Source organism: Argopecten irradians, chromosome 7 (genome assembly GCF_041381155.1).
Source record: "Argopecten irradians isolate NY chromosome 7, Ai_NY, whole genome shotgun sequence".
NCBI classification, from domain to species: Eukaryota; Metazoa; Mollusca; class Bivalvia; order Pectinida; family Pectinidae; genus Argopecten; species Argopecten irradians.
The window spans coordinates 38,805,345-38,825,749 of record NC_091140.1 but is presented as its reverse complement, the minus strand read 5'-3'; the positions used below and the strand labels follow the sequence as shown (position 1 = coordinate 38,825,749).

General features: G+C 32.5%; 1 protein-coding gene across 1 annotated transcript; it reads right to left on the bottom strand.

The window, feature by feature from the left end:
* On the bottom strand, positions 1–14,801 carry LOC138328383 (uncharacterized). Its single transcript, XM_069275169.1, has 9 exons — positions 14,781–14,801; positions 11,381–13,066; positions 10,832–10,978; positions 9,597–9,732; positions 8,289–8,426; positions 6,512–6,625; positions 5,179–5,303; positions 4,699–4,807; positions 1–140 (listed from the first exon to the last, which is right to left on the bottom strand). Exons 2-9 carry the CDS (start codon positions 13,031–13,033, stop codon positions 64–66), a joined length of 2,499 nt encoding a protein of 832 aa, XP_069131270.1. The 5' UTR covers positions 13,034–13,066; positions 14,781–14,801; the 3' UTR covers positions 1–63.
* Positions 14,802–20,405: the final 5,604 nt, after the last annotated feature.

The window sequence follows — 20,405 nt, the reverse complement described above, 5'->3', positions numbered from 1 at the left end:
TAAGGTGAAGTATAACCCGGAATGAGCTATGGTCATTCCCCGCCGAACACAATGACACATGTGTCAGCTACTATCATGCCCATAATATTCGCTTGACAGAGGAGTCCCCAGGCGATATTCCACGGGACTTGGTTTATTATCTGAATACAGAATGTGTTGATATTAAAAATAAAACATATCTAAAAATTGTACGCCCAGATAATATATGCTGGGTAAATTTGTCATCTTTGGTTGCACGATTTACTGTATTTTGTAATTATGTCAAGAAAAAAAATGGAAATTTGAAGATAACAGGAATTATTCGAATTATATTTCTTTTGATTCATTTTTTTGTGAAAACTATTCCTTGAGTATAATTAGTGTGTCGGAGATTGTAATTCATGCCATGCGACAGAATATATAATTTAATACATACAGAATGTTTTGTTAACATCAACTTTCATATTTCATATTTTAGATTTTTGCACATTACAATCATCACGCTTTATTCCAAAATAACACATTTGTGAAGATGTTTATTATGTGTTAGTTCAAACGTATCTGGTCCATTTTATAAACTATTGCGTTAAGCAAGGTGAAAGTATATGTCATGTAGATCCGGCTTTGTTTTCGTAGTCACGAACTGGTCTTATAATTATCAACGTTATACAATTTACATTGTAGTGTAAGTTGCCTACATCTTATCTATAGCTGTCTCCACAGGTCACAAAAGCGGAGAAGTTAAAATGTTAGACATTTTTTCACCTTGAAGAGGTATTCCAGTAGAGATGTACAGGTAATACGATATTCAGCAGCTACACGCATTAATAACGATGAAATAAAAACAAAAACCATAGATCAAGCAATAAGCTTTAATTAAGGCGTCACACTCATGATTAGTATGATATATCTTACAGCGAATAATCATTAATAAATTGAATTTTTGTAGGTATAATTGAAGGTGCCAATGTAGGTATATGTAAAAAGAGTAATTGGGTTAATAGCTAAATAATGTAATGTTGTTAATGATCGTGGAAAACGCGCATAATTCGGCATTTTGGTGTTAATAGAAGATAAGTGTCTCAAAAGAAATTTCATGTAATATCCACGTCCCTTATAAATTTATGGATTGCTTATCTCTCTGTTGATACTTAATGTGTTAAGCTGTTTGCAAATTTCTACGAAATATAATTATGCAATAATTTTGCATTGATAAGACAACAATAATATATTTCCTTTAAGTAACCAAGAAAGCTGATATGATGTTACATGACTGGGTACAATGTTGACGAAATACGCAACACAACAGTAAATATATTCACCTGTAGCTATGCTGTTTGCTATTAATCAATCAAGCTAACTCTGTTCAACTTCAACAGAATTATGGGCATGCAAAATAGCACTAGATTTAGCCAGGGCATGACCTTAAAACCTGTTGGTTCAAGGAAATTTCAAAATTAACTGTTCAAGTATTAGAAGTTGAATTTTTTCAGAGGGAACTAATTCAAAAAGATATTTTGCACACAAAAAATCCATATTTTATAAAACATTGTACGAATTCGTCTAAAAGTATTTTTCACGATTCGGTCTGTACGGTATTCAAATATAGTCTGATGATAAGCGCCAATAAAATCAACGATTGCACCCAATCGGGAGATAATAGAGCATAAGAATGATCCGCCATTTCAACTATTTAGATATCTTATCTGTATAAACATAAATAAGACAAGTTGAAATAAATAAAAATTAAAACACCGAACGTGGAGTTCATCAGGGTAGCGTATACGTACTATGGTAATTGTTTTTGTATTTAATTGACATGCGCATCAGATAATCTTTTTTCCTCTGGCAGAGAAATTATAGATCTTATATAGAATTTAGGATCTTCGGTCCATAAGGTTCATAATTGATTAATGTTATTTATACATCTGACTCCAAATATTAGGCACGACGATGATGAAAACTAGTCCGAAAACTATACTATATAAGAATATGTTAAAACGGAAAATTTAAAAATTCAAGAAACAATCCAAAATAAAAACAAGATATAGAGCCAATATGGTGTTTAACGTAGATGAACGGTGATAAAATTCACCGTTGTAATATGCGGTTTTAAGGTACTTAATTCAACAATACGAATCAATGATACAACACCAATAGCTTAGATATGTATTCGATATGATTTTAAATTATAATAATTTTGTTTAAAATCACGTATAGATTTCGTTGTATGGCATTTTATTGAATCAAATGATTAATATTCCAAAATCAAGTGAAAATGACATGATATAAAACGCTTGTGATAAATGATGCATGGTGAATTAATATAAAAAATATCTAATATGAACATCAAGCATGAATTAATATAAAGATTAAAAAATAATAGAAAAAATGTTAAAATTACAAAAAAAAACCACAACAGTTGTTAAGAAGCATCGCGGTATCATCAAAGGGATGTTGCAAATTGATGACGTCAATGATAATGAACATCACATGTATAAATATTTATGGAATATTAGCACGTGCTAGCAATTGCGGATCAAAATACTATTTTGTTACTTGCTTAAAATTATAGGTCATACGAATGTTACTAATTCCATTAAAACATCATTTTATATCACATATTATGCAGTACTACTTGTAGCAATACTTTTTATAGATATAGAAGCAATATTTGTTATCATCGCCTAGCTACACTGTTTACATATTATTGAAATGTATGCACGTGACGTAAGTGTCATTAACAGACATTTGTCAATCCTTCAACCGCAACGTTAAACAATTGGTACTTATTAATCACATTTGTTGGAATCAGGAGGCGTTACCTTTTCTGCCATATGGGAAATGAAGTAAAAACCAGGAAAATATTTAAAAAGGCAGCGAAAACGGATCATCGAAAATAGCAAACAACCGCAAAAAAGAAAATGAACTTAATGAAATTATGAAAGATAAACAAGTTATTGGAAAAGTCATGTTTGGTCTACAACCACATAATTAAACCCCTCAATCACATAAATTATACACACCTACAGAATATTGCAGCAATATAATGAAAGTTCGTATGTTAAGCATTGTCGTTGTGTTATAACTTCATAACATGATTTGTGTATTCAATGACTTGCAAGATTTTATTTAACTACTGAATCCGTGTATTCCAATCATATTACCTTATATTGCATAATTCATGTTTGTAAAAAGATATATATTAACAAATAAAATATAGCATAATATACAGTCAAACCTTCCTTAGCGACCACCTCTGTATAAATATCACCTGTTTAATGAACATTTTCCCGGTCTCCTGAGTGGTGTTTGTAGTCTGGTTTTTCTCTACTTAAATATTATAATCAATACAAAACGATATCAAAAGATAACACATCTTTGCAGAAAGATTACCAGTTGTTCTTCAGTACCGAATACATGTATAGGAGAACAAATCATGTTCGCAATAGGAAATTAATAGACCTAGTAGATGGATATTTTTGTTCTTTGAGTGGTAGTGTAACATTAAAAACTAACTACAGTACATATAATAATAATATAAGGTCAAGTAAGTAAGACATGACGGTATACACCAATTACGAAGAGGATACGAAAAGTTGATTTACTACATATTAAAACAAAAATAGTTTTCTGGCTACATATTACTTGTAATAAACATATGGTCAGTTCCTATAACTAATTCTTTTCTTATATAGATTTTTTGAAATATGAGTTCATATCATTTGATTGTCGAATAAAAATCATATGATGATTAGCTTGATTTTGAACTATTGTGAATCAAAGATTTTGCGAAAATTTATGGTTTGATAATATACACAAGCTAAAGCGATATATTTCAAATTGGTTGTCTGATCAGTTAACAAAAACGGTGTTTTCTTACAGTTAACTCATCTAACCAGTCTAACCCATTAGACCATAAACCCCTTAAATATTTTTCATATATGGTAATGTGCTACTATTAGAGATATTTCCAAAAATTAATTAAAACCTTGTTGATCAAGGTTGAAACGCGAAGACTTCAATAAAACCAAAACCTCATTCTTTACATGGACAAGATTTGTATGTTCTATACGTGCCTTGGTAAAGTATAAACATAAATACAGATATCAAACGTTAAACTGTATACATGCACAGAAAATGATAAGATTATTGAATAAACAGTTTACAAAACGTTCAAATATATATAGCTAAGCCATATAAAAGCATTGGCTCAAAAGCATATCCAATCATGCCACACGCTACAAAGCCATGTCTCCTCCCTGTTTGCCTGTAAGCAACAGCTCCAGCGTGTTAGTCCATGGAAAGGCACACTAGCAAAGACAACAGTATTATTATAACATATGATAAATGCAAATTATTCAAAATACAGACTGTCAACAACAGTAAGTTTCTTACAAAATATCTCTTAAGTTAACTTACATTCTCTAGCATAATAATTATACCAAATATCGCATTCCAAAAAGTTTAATAGCGAATAAATACCTCCTTATACAAACTTTATAACCATGAATACATAAGGTGTGGTCTATATTTTCAGGAATAATAGATATAACTGTATGGGATGGATACAATATCATGTTAATTGTTTTGTGGCATAAAATTACCAAACTGATTAAATAATTTGACATGAAAAAAATCAATATCACCGAATAACTGATATACACACCCATGCATTTCCATGGTCTTATATTTTGATAAACATATGCATGTACTTACGAATTTGTTGAAAGTACGGATGCTTGCGAACTCGGGATGCAGTGATCCTCCTGTCTTTGTCCGGTTCTAGTAATTCCGTCATTAGCTGAGCAAGCAATGGAGATGGGTTCTTTAAATATAAAAGTAATAAGAATATTCACTTTTACTGCAGCAGACGACAAGGAACGACTCTAATTTTACAAGCATTAGTATGGTAAGATATACATACATTTATAGGCCCAATTATATTTTCACATGTGACATGGGAAATGATCAACACAGATTTTGAAACCCAAGGATTAACTTATTCGTGGTGAGATATTCCAACAAAAAGGTTCATAATCAGATGACAACAACTTTAAAATTCCGAAGATTTCCTTGTTAAACTTTTATTCAGGAATTAACATGAATATATCATCAACGGATTTACAGATAATGACCTATTGAACACTCTTTACTCTGTGGTCTATCTTTTCTTATACAGAAGACTGAACCATGTACCTGTAGGTTTGAAGTCATCGTCTGTAGTAGGTGGCCAATGCTGAGCATGTCTCTGGCCTTATCCTCCCTAATAACTCGCGTTATGGGTTCGAATCCTTCTCTTCTACACTCAGCCAGAAAGTTGTCTGAATGCAAAATCGTAACGCTTTGCCATTAAAAAGTGTTGTTATAGACTGCTTTTTTATCTTTATTATTTTAACTGGCTTTCATTAGTGGTTGTCAATGTGATATTTAGGATCAATTTCAATTTCATCAAATTTTATTGCAAGCAAGATTTAAATCGATTTGGCATCATACAAAGCCTGTATTAGCAATCACAAATCCAGTGTGGTACAATTATCAACAAATTATTGGTATATTTTTAAACAACATACTTAAAGCCATACATTTATCCTTTAACGTCATGTATAATGGATGGACAGGGTCGTTTAAGTGGGCCTGTCTTTTTGAAGGATACTTAGTACTTACGTATTGTTTCTTTTGTCCATTTATTGTTTTAAATATTTGGTATTATTGTGCAATACACTCATAAAATCAAGTTAAATATGAATATTTGTAGTGTATTTTATTAACTTCACACAATATAATAAATTCACGTTAGAATATGAATATTTTTTGTGAATTTTATTAAATTCGCACTTTTTGATTAATTCTTATTCATAGAGTGATACTGTGTTGTGCTATGTTGCTTCGCCTATCAGATACAGTAACAGCCCAGTAGATTACCAGCATGCTTGTAACGTGGTTAACAGGAGACGGTGGTATGTTTATATCGTGTCTTTTTGTGATAGAAGAACTCGTGCGTACTTAATTGTGTTATTTCAATGAAATAAGCTTCTAGATAGCGTTCTTCTGTTCATATTATCGTGATAAAAATCAGCAAATTTCAAAGCAAGGATGTAATTAGAAATCAATTTGCTGCAGTAATGAAAGCATGTATTTGTTAATTGTGATATTCATTATATAATATTATTGCATTGTGCTACTAAGAGACTTAACATATAAAAATTGCCAACAATAAAATGAAAATGAACATCATGTCTACGATATGGTATTTCCAATCTTATTAATGTATATTTGTATGAGATAATATCGTGAAAATATAATTATATATTTCATAAAAACAACAACACTACACGATCGTGCTTCTCTTCATGATCCTTATACATATTATGTAAATGATATATTGTAACTGTCAGTCTTACTTAAACTTGAAACTACTAATTAAAACTGGTGACAGATCATAATAATGTGTTATTCCTAATTAAGTTTATACCTCTCTAAGTGAAATAAAAGAGTAATAACAAAGCTAACTGAGGTTTTATTTATGTACCATAAAGATGTTGGTTAATCGATGTCATCTTCATTCGTTCTATCATTCGTACTCCGAAAGGGAAGATGTACACTGTATTCGTGCCGAGCTCTCCATCCAGCAGAACCCTGTCACCTTGAAACATGATTCATTGGATTTAAAATAGGAGTCCTGGAATTAGTATAAGGGATCAACCAACTAAATAAAAAAAGACCTTCGAAATGGCCCCTGTGTATACAAGATTGAGCCCAGGATAGAATTTTAGCCCGGCCGCTGATTGGCTGGCTAATTATGAATTTCAAAAGTAAAAATGTTTTCTGACAGGTAATTATTCCTAGATAACCATGATATGAATTTGGAAATTCATATTGAGATTTAGGTTCAAAATATCAACTTTGATAATGAATAGGTAAAAGCATTAGGATTTCAGGACTTTTTAGTGCAAAATACGCCTGATTTCAATAAAGCTACCCTGGTTGGAGTTTGAGCAGAAGGACCCAAACTTTTTTTTCTATTTAATGTTATATGAGAACCTAGACTTTAATTATAGAACACAACAGCTAACTAATATTCCTTTGTTTTGATAATACAGTACAAAACTTTAACAAAGTTTAACACTGTGGTCTATGTAAAATCATTTAGTTGGTTGCTCTCTATAACAAATTTACAAAATCGCCCGTCAACTTTGTCAACAACCACATACTTTTAGAGCAAAATATATCTTGACGAGTACTTTTGCTTTACTGATAAGTTACGTGTTTATTTGTATAATAAAATAACGTTGATTTCAGGACCAAGTTTTATTTCTTTCCAGATTTGGATTTACTTCGACTCTTGAAAGGATAATGCAATGTTGTATTTACATTACCACTACACAGTACCTATAGAGACCGCAGAACCAAATGATTTCGCTATATACGATATATTAACGTTTGCCGCTGTCAAGGTTAAATGGAGTTTTCAAGTCTGGTCACCTGTCACTAATTTTGAAGAATGGCATCTTGCATACCTTTGAATAAAAAGAAATAAAGATCTACCATCTTGCTAAACTTTTATGTGGGGGGTGCCATCTTATGTTGAATTCCGCACCAAAAATTGACCAAAATATTCATGAAATTCTAATATTGATTACCTCCCCCTGTCAGACACACATTTGACAGAATTTTTAAAATTTCTTTATATATTTTACATCTACATGTATTGCCCAACCCACACATTAAACATTTGAAACTGATGCACCCTGGATACCCAATCAGCAAGCTCCGAAACATTCACCTCTCTATGAAATCTTGTGCCCAAAAGGGGATTTCCAGGAATCTATTTTTGGTATGATTCTGCGGTCCCTATATGTTGCTACTAAACACAATGTATGATATTTCCAGTATTGGCAGTTAGGCTCTGCTGCGTACTAATACCACAATCAGAGTTCAAAAGGTCTATAGGTTTTACGTCAGTAAGAATATAACATATTCTGAAAATTGATCAATATGGAAATATATTTTTATCAAAATATTTGAAATCGATTGAAATGTTGTACTTATCTTTGTATATTCCGTTTGGGAATATTTCATCTACTGTTACTGTTTAGTCGGTTGTCCGTGGCAACATACCGGAAGTTGCAAGAACTCAACTCATTCCCTCCAAATAATCGGCTGTTCCATCAAATTATATTTTTTACTATACAAATGTATAACTTTAATTTTATACTTTATTTTCACCACTTTTCTTTTTATAGCGGGAATGACTATATAAATGTAAATATTAGAATTGTTTGACAACGTATGTGGTATCTACCCACCTGTGATTCCCCCGACGATGACGTCATGCGCGTGAAGTCGCTCCATCCCACGGAACAACTGCTCAATAAAAATCTTCATACCCTTGGGTCTACTCACAATGCCTTTTTGGTTCAATATTGTTGACAATGTTTTGTGTCCTGAAAAAGAGACAAAATAATATAGTCATTATGTTCTGTAAACGGTCACAAGTTAATAAAGACAGTTTAAGCTTGAATGCAATTCAATATTCTTTATTATATGCTTTTTTTCTGTCACAATTAAAGAATCATAATTTTATAATGTTTATGATATATGTAAAAATGAGTAGGAAATTGTTTGCATTAATAGCATTATTACAGTTATTGTGATGTCAACTGCAGTAAAGGCGACATTATAGAATATAACTAGTTTTTCTAATCTGTATTTTCGCAAATATTTTACAACTGGATGTATATTTATCAAAAAATGTGAAACTGCCGTATTCTTATTAACTGTCTAGGAAACGGAAAATAACGAGAAAATCTACTTTAATGTCAAAGTGTACCGCACACACAGTAAACGTGTATATTGATATCGGAGATTGTAGTAAAACGATACCAAACACATGCTAAATTAATAAAAAGACGTGAAAAGAAAGAAAAACCAACAGGAAAAATAGTATTTTGATTAACATTTTCATAAATTGCATGCACGAAACAAAAGAGTGGTGTCGCAATGATAGTGAAAAACTACCAATAACCGTGATTTAAAACACGTGCCATGCTTCTACATACAATATCCGTTGTCAACTGTAGGAGACAATGCACAAAAATGTTCATATTAAGTTATTTTGACATATATAAATTAAAAATTGGAAATAGTTCACATATCAAGTGTATTCAAGTAGGTTTTATAGTAGATTATTGTAACACATTATCTTACAACATAATGTTATATATTATTAACCATCCTTATTCGATTTCCCATGTCTTTAAATCCCAAGATCAAACCTCAGTCGAAACCTCCTTTCTAAGTTTAAATTCCTCTCTGGAAACGCATTTGTTGTTGAATGAGGACTATATTAGTATGAGACTTACTGGAGTTGAGAATTTATAGAATATTATGTGTGTTTGTCAAGTCGACATGAATATCTATAGTTGAATATAAGCCTTTGGCTGGTCAACTAAACGTGGCCATCCAAAGTCTTTTTGCAATCACAAACTCATGGTTTGTTACTTTTCCTCTACAACGTAACACAATGATGATGAGGATCATTTGAATTGTTTTCAATCATTAACATTGCCGGATTAATTACCATTTCTGCACTACCAACATATAAAACAACTAACCTGGAATGTACGGAAACATCATCTTGACGTAGCCATCTTCACAGAGAACACCCATAAGCTCTGGAATAATGCGAACCCTTCCACCAAACTCCAGATAAAACAGGAGCTCCTTCTCACGGAACCATTCAGACCTCCTCTATATAAATAAAACACATGCAATACACTATATGTACCGGGGTAAAAAGGGACTAATTCAGGTATCACGTGATATTGGATATCGTTTTTAAGGCATTTGTTCAAATTGGTGACGGAACGTAACTCTTTGTAATCTTCCAGCTGAAATGACGTTAGCGCAAGATATCATCTTTTGACGTCATTCCATCACCAAGAAACAACAGTACCGCACAAACGTTATCGGGTATTATGATCATGTGGTATGTAATTTAGCCTCATTTATAATATATTGAATACCCATCCCATAATATGATGCTACCAGTCAAATAAGAATCATATTCCGTGCTTAGTTTCTCAAAAGTCAATCGTTATAAATGCATGTCAAATGAACACTACTTATAATCAACACTTTTCGGCCCCAGCCATTAGGGCTTCCCTTCTGGGTCAGTCCTATCATAAAATCATTTTGAATCGCTACATGTGCCGCACAGGGATTCTGCCTATCACAACTGATCAAATTCCAACTAGCAGTTATGTAGAAGTCGGCATTTAACTGTAAAATATCACCGAGTTTTCACTATATGCAATGATGCCATTTAAAATTTAGATTTTCAAAATATATTCTATTTTTTCAACCTACACTATATTGCATTATATTATGTATTTGTAGTCAGTTTTATAGCATGCCTTATCGCCAGGGAAACTTCTAATAAGATTCGAATTTCAATTTTTGCTCGCTAAGGCTCGCAAAACAAATAAAAAAAAAAAACCAAAAAAAAAAAAAAAAAAAAAAACCCACCTTTTAAGACTCGTTTCCTTAAATCTCATATGAAATAAATGAACACTCAAGTTAGACCTAATAATCACACAGTTTGATTATGCAATTTAATATTATAACATTTTTTAAGGTTATGAATTGTATAATATTTATTGTTTGCAATAATTCTTCATGCTATCTGTATCAGGCATTAGTAATATAATTGTTAAATTTGATTTCTTTTAATTCTACAGTGTATTTTTATAAAATGATATTTCTACACCTGCATGACATTTAGCAACATTTTTGGACAGAATATAGAATATATCAGTCGAAAAAAAAACAATTTTGAAGAAAGCGGTACCTCTAGCATAATGAATGTGACACTGGTGTAACGATCCTGTGCACGACACAACATCATCCTTCCAAACTGGTCGTCCGTGATGGTCTGCCAGTATAAATAGTGCTGATTTAGCTTGAATCCGTCTGCTGTAGATATGTTCTGGAGTCTCTGTGTGATCGTAACAACAGCAATTGTGTAGTTCACATCACGTGACAGAATTTTTCATTTAAACACATTTTATTGACAAGATGTTATAGTAAGACAGATACAATGTATAATTTTCCCTTAAAATCATACGAATTTTATTTTCAGATGTTCCAGTACAATTTGTATTATTTCGTCAATACTGATTTTGGAAGTTTAATATAGTCTGTAATAATTCTCTAATGTGTTGATGGGTTTTGAAAACGAGTTTTGATTTTTTATCAATCTTCATTTTTTAATAAATGTAATGCTCTCAAACGCTAAGATAATACAATCTGAGAATTAGATATTATGTAAAAATACGCATTAAGATTTCACACAAGTGTGGGAAAACATCTTTTTTCTACATAAGACAAATGTACGCACCGGATCTCTCAACAGACCAACCCGACAAGTTGATGTCCTCCGCTTCCTCAAAAAACTTTTGACGTACTGTGGATGTATCCCATAAATCAGTTGGTCTTCATCTTTAGCCGTAAACCCATGCAGATTGAAAATGTCACCTGGTCTTCTTTTGCAATTTATCAGGTAAATGTTCTCTTTGTTGTTTGATGACACGGAGCGATAGTTGTCGCTTTCTCGCGATATTGGTAAGCTACGGTCAGGTCCATTGGGAACTACAGCGTTACCTGGGGCATAGCCAAGACGTCCTTCTCTGGGCTTTGGAGGTGATGCAATTGTTGGCATTCTAAATACACTGGTAACAATAGGATCAGAAGAGTCCACATCAGGTAAAACTGCACCAACATCACCAGACATGCAATTTACAGCTTTTGGTTTCTGAACAGTGCCTGGAGGTCTCAATCTGCCGTCTAATACTTCTTTAGAGAAAATGCCCGTAGTACTCTCTTCCGGATAACTAGGCGCATGCGAGTCATCTCCAGCGGCTACTTTTGAATCATCTGACAGACAAAGTTCGACTGGGTCGGATTGTGAACCTTCGGTAAGGTCCATTACATCGGACTCTCCATTAGCGGCAGAATCAGGAGACAACATCCCGTTATCTTGTTGACTGCTATGAATTTGACCACTCGTCTTAACCATATATACATGTCTGTCTGGCTTGGCTGAAGCTGCAAAAAAATCATGATTAGACATGACAATCTCCCTCAGACTGTTGGACTTCGGTGTAGAAAAACGATGGTTATTGTTTTGTTTTGAAAATGTTTGTAAGGCAATGCATAATTTTTCAGACATGGTTTTGTCAAAGCATTGTAATCCAAACAAGAGACAAATAACGACAATGGTCATTTGTTGACCATGCTTCAATGACGAGAGCTCATCTAGAAAGAAGCGAACTTCTGGCTCGTGTATGGCTTTGTGCCTTTCATCCAAGCTTTCATCCTCACTTAGAACATTGTCCAAAGTATGGATGCGTTTTTGGTATTGTGATAAATGGAGATTGTTCATTTTTTCCTTCTCGTTATACTGGAACAGTTTTGACTTTTCTGAATCCTTCTCGTCAATAGTACACTGAGCTCTCACTAGGGACATCTGTCTAGTTCCATTTGTTTCTAAAGTGTCTTCCTCTACCAATGTGTCTGGTGTCTCGGGATTCTTAGTAGTATGTTGGAGGCGACATGGTGGATTTATAGGAGTTTCATCCAGGCATCTGTCTATTTCAGAGATCGAGTCATCAGCAAGGTCCCCACCATAATACTTTCTAGTCAAATCCAAGATATCGTCAGACGAATCTGAAAATTCCTCGAATATGATTGGTGGATCATTGTGTGAAATATTGTCCCCCGCTTCTTCATCTTCATTCAATCCGTCATGGTGTGGTTTCCTTGATTTAACTTCACTTTGCGTCACGTTGCAATGGAATCCACCGTAAACATCACATTCCGATGATAAAACATGTAAGGACCCTTCGATATCGGATCCGTTTTCCTGAGGTTCCCAGCGATCCTCTGACTGAAAAAGTGACCCTTCATACTTTTCCTGCTGCCAGTTTTTTACACTTCTTCCACGATCCCACTTTTCACCTTCGTTAACCTGATTATCGGTCATCTCTTCCATGACTTCAGCGCACAACACGACAATGTTAAAGCCCTGCAAATAGAAAAAGACTGAAATGTGGAATAGTTCAGAGTAATGCCACTGATTCAGATAGTAAGATAGTTTTATTGGAAGTGCTACATCATACGTTTAGTACTAATAAACTTTTCCGTGTTGGTTTTGAGCTCTCCTCATGGTCGGTCACCATTAAGATGTGTTTGAAATGATAACTTAGTAGTGTCTCTCTGCCAGAGAGGTATCCTCAAGTCCAATTGAGATGTGGTGTTACGAGAAACGTTGTAAAGAAGAAAGTCAGTTAGAGAAATAGAAAAGGCAAGGGCGTTTTATTTGCGTTTTACGATGATGTAAATGAAAGGAATTATAATTCTAAAGCTCTAACTGAAGAGAAAAACAGTCCTTACATAAATGTGGAGAATGCATAATGCATTATTGAATATATCAAATATGTATAGCATACACAAAAATCATACCTTTTTCTGCATTTTAATATTAGCTATCTTTCAGTCTTTTATTAAGGGCAAATACGAAGCTGCAACTATGATGTTCTCTCATAAAAATAACATATTATCTTTATAAGCTTGATATAGCAATTTAGTTGATGAGTTTGTATTGTATCTTATCAATTGAATACCTAAGTTATCTAATATAACTCAGAGCCAGGAAATATGAAACGCTGAGTGGTATTAGTTTTTGTTCTTTTTTTGCAGTGTAAAAATAATATCTTACTAGATTACCTTTTACATATTTCAATTTAAGCGACTATCTTTGTGTAGTATTGAACTGCCTAATATGATTCACAAGTAGATTGCCAACAAACTTCCCGGTACTCACTGTGAACAGCATTTGTTCTAAAAAAATGCAAAAGCTGTCAATGCGAAAATAGCTTAAACAAACTAATTCAACTTTAGTTACCTTGTGTAAACGGGAAATTATTGTGAAATAAGATCATTTGAAAACCAAATTTTCAAATACGGAAGATATGTTATGTTGGGTGTCCTTATAAATACGTGTGGTTAGCAATGGTAAGTAATATTTTAATATGTATATGTATACCTCTACTTTTAGAGTTTTTAATGTCATGGGTTTGTTTTAATATGTATTTACCAGTCAATAATATATATATTATGGTATCAAAAAATTAACTCACATCTAAATGTCCAAATAGAAGTGGAATAGAAGCGAGTAAGAGTTATTTCCCTTGCACCAATTTGATTTGTTGTTACTGTGATTTTATTTCTTCCTAGGTATGTTTTTCAGTATCACCCAATGGTATCCAATCGTCATACAAAATATACATATCATGATATCCCTTGTTCTTTGATTTCTCCACCAGAGTTGTATAGACAGACAGACAGACATTTCGTGATATTTCGTAATATAGTCTGAAAGCAGCTTTATCTTCGATACGCATTTTTTGTGAGGACACGTAATCGTCTAATATTATCTATGTTACCTTCCATACGTCAGCTAATACTCGGCTACTTTCGTTTTCATAGTAGTTATTCTGTACGCATAATCAGTGCCCATCTGCTTAACATTAGTGATAGATCAGGAAAATTATTCTAAAACATATTTTTGTTATCATTTTGTTTATTTTAAATAATTTAACAGAAAAGAAGGACGAAGCCATGATGAAACGGAAGTTGTTCATGTAGTCATATATGTTAATTAAAACCTATCATATCATTAATAAGATCCATTCTCCATTGAAATACACAAATAGCATATTGTTCTCTGATTTACCCACTTGAGTCAATTTCCTGTTCCGTGCTTTAAGCCATTTTCAACAATTCAAAGTAGTTATTTTGTACGCCTACTCAGTGCTTATTTGCGTAACCTAAGTGATAGATTACGAAAAGTATTCTAAAACATACTTTCGTTTTTTCCTTTCTGATAATAGAAAAGAAGGACGAAGCATTCTGAAGCCATACACAGGAATTGTTTCTAGGAGAAAGCCAAAATCACTGTGAGTATGTATGACAATTGTAAATACAAAATTCCAATTATATATAGATACAATGATTATTCCAAATGTACTAAGTTGAAATAAGCTCGTTGTGGTCGACGTTTTAATACTGAAAGGGACAAGTCAGTCAAAGCGTACATTAAAATTCGCACATATTTCGGAAACAAACCAGTTCTAAAAGAAATAAGATTAGTTGGTTTTACTATGTATGCCAGAAAAGCCCACTGTAGTGAAATATATGTGAAATGTTCAAATTTGCTTACTATCCGTCATTAATTACACATAGTGGTCGGGTGTCGAACCCTGGCCCGTGCCACTGTAGTAAAGAATTTTTTGTCTAGAACTACCCAAATCGCTCGTACAGTACTGTGTTTACCTTATTAGATGCATGTTCATGTCTAAAAATATTTCATCAACTCCTTATTCAAAACGTTCGTGACTTTGGCTCGGGTATGGGTACAGCGTACATCTTGTACCTATTTAACCGTATTGATCAATGATTTAAAATTTCAACGGTATCAATCAAAATACTTAGCAACGTCGTGGAATTTGTCAATATTTCTTGTAATATGTTTCATAAGAATTGTAGAACAACACATTTATGTCATATTATGCTTCCAGGTTATGTAACAGAAATAGCCTCACTGAATTTTCTATTTTAGTATCATGTACTTAATTCAAAGAAGATAAGATTTCTTAGACATTTATGATAGAAAACAACCATATAATTATTATTTTAAAAAAATTATTGAGAAAGAGCAAGGTAAATGTAAATAAAGTACAATATACTGTCATACAGGGTTTCCCATAAATTATGTTACACTTTCAAAGTTCAATATCTTTAATACAGCACATAAAGCACCAGGATTTCATCTCCAGAAATTCTGCAATCATAATTTCATATTTTGATTAAAAAAACAAGCTTAACAAACAAATCTAGGTAAACTTAGCAACGATTTTCACAAAAGACCCATTTTATTTAAATATGTGGTAAAAACGACGTTATCCTTGATATTTGAGCAACATTTCAACACTAGCATTGAAGATTTGTTCTTATTTTAATATGCCTAATTAATGCATTGGACAATATTTTCTGGTGTTAGTGATTATTTTCTGTACTTCTGGTAATACTCACACAGAAAGGATTTGAGTTGGGGCATTGCATGACCATATGAAAGGGTATTTTTCTTTCATAGCTCGAAATCTTATTGCAATTTCACAACTATAATATTCCGCCATTTTCAAATAAATTCGAAGAAATCCATGGCTGAAAGTCAATTTTTTATACATGAAAAATTACAAGATATTTTCAACACGAATTCTGTTGTTTGTCATATTTGTGAAAACAAAATGTTAAAATTTTACCGAGGAAGTAGAGATTGTGTTGACGCCATGACGTCACGAGGCTTTATTGCATGGGTAGCCATTCAATACAGCCTCAGGCAACATGAGTGTATTGCCCTAGACCAGCCAGTATTACACCCGTAGGTATGAAAGAAAAATGTATCTGTGAAAGCATACTATGCACAAACAAATTTCACTACACTAGGATATGAAAGTACAAATAACATATATATTTTCTATATAAGCTTGATATATCGATTTTTCGTTGATCAGTTTGTATCTTTTCAATTCAATACATAATGTATCTAATATTAATAAGAGCCAGAGCATGTGAAATCATGAGTGGTATTCGTTTTTGTTCCTTTTTCAGTGTAAACATTATATCTTGCTAGATTGCCATTTACATATTTCAATTAAAGCGAGTATGCGGTACTGACTTTAGATGGATCATGTTTTTTGTATTTAAACAATCTACTCTTGAAATACCAAACCTGCCAATGGGATGTAAAACTTACACAATTTTTTAAATCTAAGTTAAATTGTTACACGGGAAATTATTTTGGAATGAGATCATGTTTAAATTTATTTAAACCAAATTTCCAAATAAGGAAGGTATTTCATGCTGAATAGCTTTAAATACGTGTGGTTAGCGTTGGTAAGTAACTTTATGATATGTATACCTCTAGTTTTATAGATGTATTGAATTTTGTATTTGTCATCTCATTTCATTTCAACAAATTTTATTGCAAAAAAATATGCAAATGGATTTGGCAACAGGCAAAGCCTATATTAGCTATCTCCAAACAAATCCGGTATAGTACAATTATCAACAAAACATTTTAACATTTAACATTACATTATAAATGAATATTATTATTAGTGTATCTCCCCAACCTATCATAGTAGAAAAATCTAAAAAAATCTTTTAGTTTCAGATATATATTCTGATATGCATTGCAATAAATATGTATTTTTTTCTTCATCACAATTGTCACAACCATGCAGTAGATTTTTTGTGTTAAAATGCGAGTGGGGGATATTAGAATTATGTATGTTGGTTCTGAGTGATGATCTTTGTTCATTAAATAAAGGACATATGAAAAGATAATGTTCGGCTGTTTCATTACCAAGGCCACAAGAACAAATTGGAGAATCTCTCAGATGATCGCGAAATAGGTCAGAATTTAGATTGCTAGAGGAATTTCTGAGCTGGCACAGAGTAATATTTATAATTCGAGAACCTTTGTTTATAAAGGTATTTGTTATATTAGGTTCCATTTTATTAATGTTAAAAAGGAGTGTTTTAAAATTGTGCAACAGTATTAACATTCGATAAGTCAAAGTTTAAAGCGAAAGAATTAAATTCTCTAAGGTACTTGGAAAAAAACTAGTATAGTACCTTGCAGTTCTGCACATAGGAATATTAAAATATCTTGTCATCCTTAGTGGATATCTCTCATTTTCAGGTCGATATAAAAATGGTTGTACAGTTTCAATCAAATGCTGTGGAGCAAATCCACGGAGTATCTTAAACATAAGAATAAGTTTGTGTTTTTGACGCCGATCAGAGAGAGATTCCCAAGCTAGTTCTTTATAAAGTATGTCATGGGAGGTACCTCTGCGCAATCCCGTTATAATCCTAGCGGCTTCTAAGTGGACAGACTCTAACAGAAGTTTACATTGTTCAGTACAGTTATCCCATAAAACATCAGCATATTCTAAAATAGGTAAAATATAACTTTTATAAATGTTTAAAAGAGTTTTACGTGACACTCTTTTTTTAATGTTTTTAAAATATTTATCCTTTTAAATGCTTTCTGGTATACATAATCTATGTGATGAGTCCATTTACAATCGTCAGAAAGTAAAACTCCTAAATGTCTATGTGTGCTAGCTGTATGAACCGTGTTATTGTCAAAGTATATATCGGGATGAATGACGTTTCGTTTCCTTGAAAATATTAGTGATTCAGTTTTAGTGGGGTTAAACTTTATGTCCCATTTCAGAGCCCAGGTACTTATATTCGAAAGATTTTGTGAAAGTGTATGGGCAGCATAGATTTGGTTATTATCAATTACTTCACTAATCGAAGTGTCATCTGCAAACAATTTGCAATCACTAGTAACAATATTAGTTATGTCGTTAATATATAATAGAAATAAAAAATGGCCTAAGACAGATCCCTGGGGGACTCCAGCATTAACAGTTTTAAAGTTAGAGAAAATGCCTTCAGCTAAAACACGTTGCTTCCTATCAGTAAGATAATTTCTAAACCACCCTAATAATTTCCCTTTAAAACCATAAGATTCTAATTTATATAATAGTCCATCATGCCACACTCTATCAAAGGCTTTACTTATATCACAGAAAACAGACCGAACTTCTTTTCCTTTGTCTAATGAGTCAGTGATATTATTGTATATCGAAAGAAGTTGGTTCACAGTTGAATCACCGGGAATGAAGCCGGACTGATGTTTGGTGATTACTTCACAATCACGTAGGTAATTATAAAGATACTTAAAAATTACTTTTTCTATTATTTTACTGAAGCAAGAGGTGATAGAGATGGGTCGATAGTTGGAAATATCATTTACATCACCTTTCCCTTTGTATATGGCATTAATGTTAGCAGCTTTCCATGGCAAGGGAATACAACCGGTTTCCATAGTTTTATTGCAGAGAAGGGTAAGAGGTATAGAAATAGAGGGTGTCAATAGTTTTATGAATTTTGGGACAATACCATCAGGTCCCGCAGGTTTCTTTTCATTAAGATTAGAAAGCTGATCTTTGATATCCTGTTCAGTAAATACAATATTGTCAATCTTAAATGAATCTCGGGAGGAGGGGGAAGAGGATCAAGATCATTAGAAGAAGTGGAGATTGAAGAGAAGTATGTATTTAGGTGTTCCGCTTTTTCAAAAGGATGTTGGAGAAAAGACTCATTATGTCTTAAAGGGGGATAGACGTTTGCTTATTATCAATTTTTAACAAAGATTTAGCAATTTTCCACCATTTATCTGGAGACAAGCTATTATTATTTAACGATGATTCAAGTTTCATGAAATAATTTTGTTTTGTTTCTCTAATTAGGTTAATAGTTTCATTTCGAACTAATCTGTACCTTTCCCATTGAGTAGGGGAATTTGAATTAATAGCTTTTTTGTGGATGCGGTTCCTGTGTCTAATTTTTAATCTAATCGTGTTTGTAAACCAAGGCTTATCATTCGGTCGCACTGTAACTATTTTTTGTGGTACATGGTCATTTATTTGTGTGTTAATTGTTTCAACTAGAATATTATTAAATTCGTTTACATCATTATTTTGTGAGATAGATATCCAGTCAATATTACTAATATTATCATTAATCCTATCAATATCAGCACCATCATATTCATATATCGTTTTCTTATATGCAGTTTGTCTATATACTGAATATGATATACAAAAGTTAATAAGACAATGATCACTGCAAATTGGAGCAAGAACATTTGTATCCCTTATAAGATGATTGTTGTTAGATAGAACAATGTCAATAGAAGAAGAAGAGGTAGGAGTAATGCGAGTGGGTTCTTTAATAAAACTGTTTAGATTATGTTTTGTAAGTAATCGGCCTAGATGAGAGTGTGGCTGAAGGTTTGACATATCAACATTTATATCACCAGTTATAACTACATCAGTAATATTATCATCAAAAACAATATTAAACATGTCATCTAATTTTCGCCAGTATTCTACATTAGATTCTGGTCTATATAAGGTCAGAGTCCGGAACTAACGGGTCAAGATGTGTTTCAGTAAGACATATTATATCATTTTCAGTCAGCTCACTATCTATTATATCTAATTTATTTCTAAGTGATCTTACATTAACATGTGAAATTTGGAGAGTGCGCAGAGGACCGGGATTTTGTTCGATATCATTACACAATAATAGAAACTTTATAAGAAATAATTTGAATGCCAAATTTTTTTCAACAATAGAAAAAATATTAATATAAAGTATATCAGAATAAAATTGCTTGAATGTTAGATATGATTTGTAACTTCCATGCATATCACGTG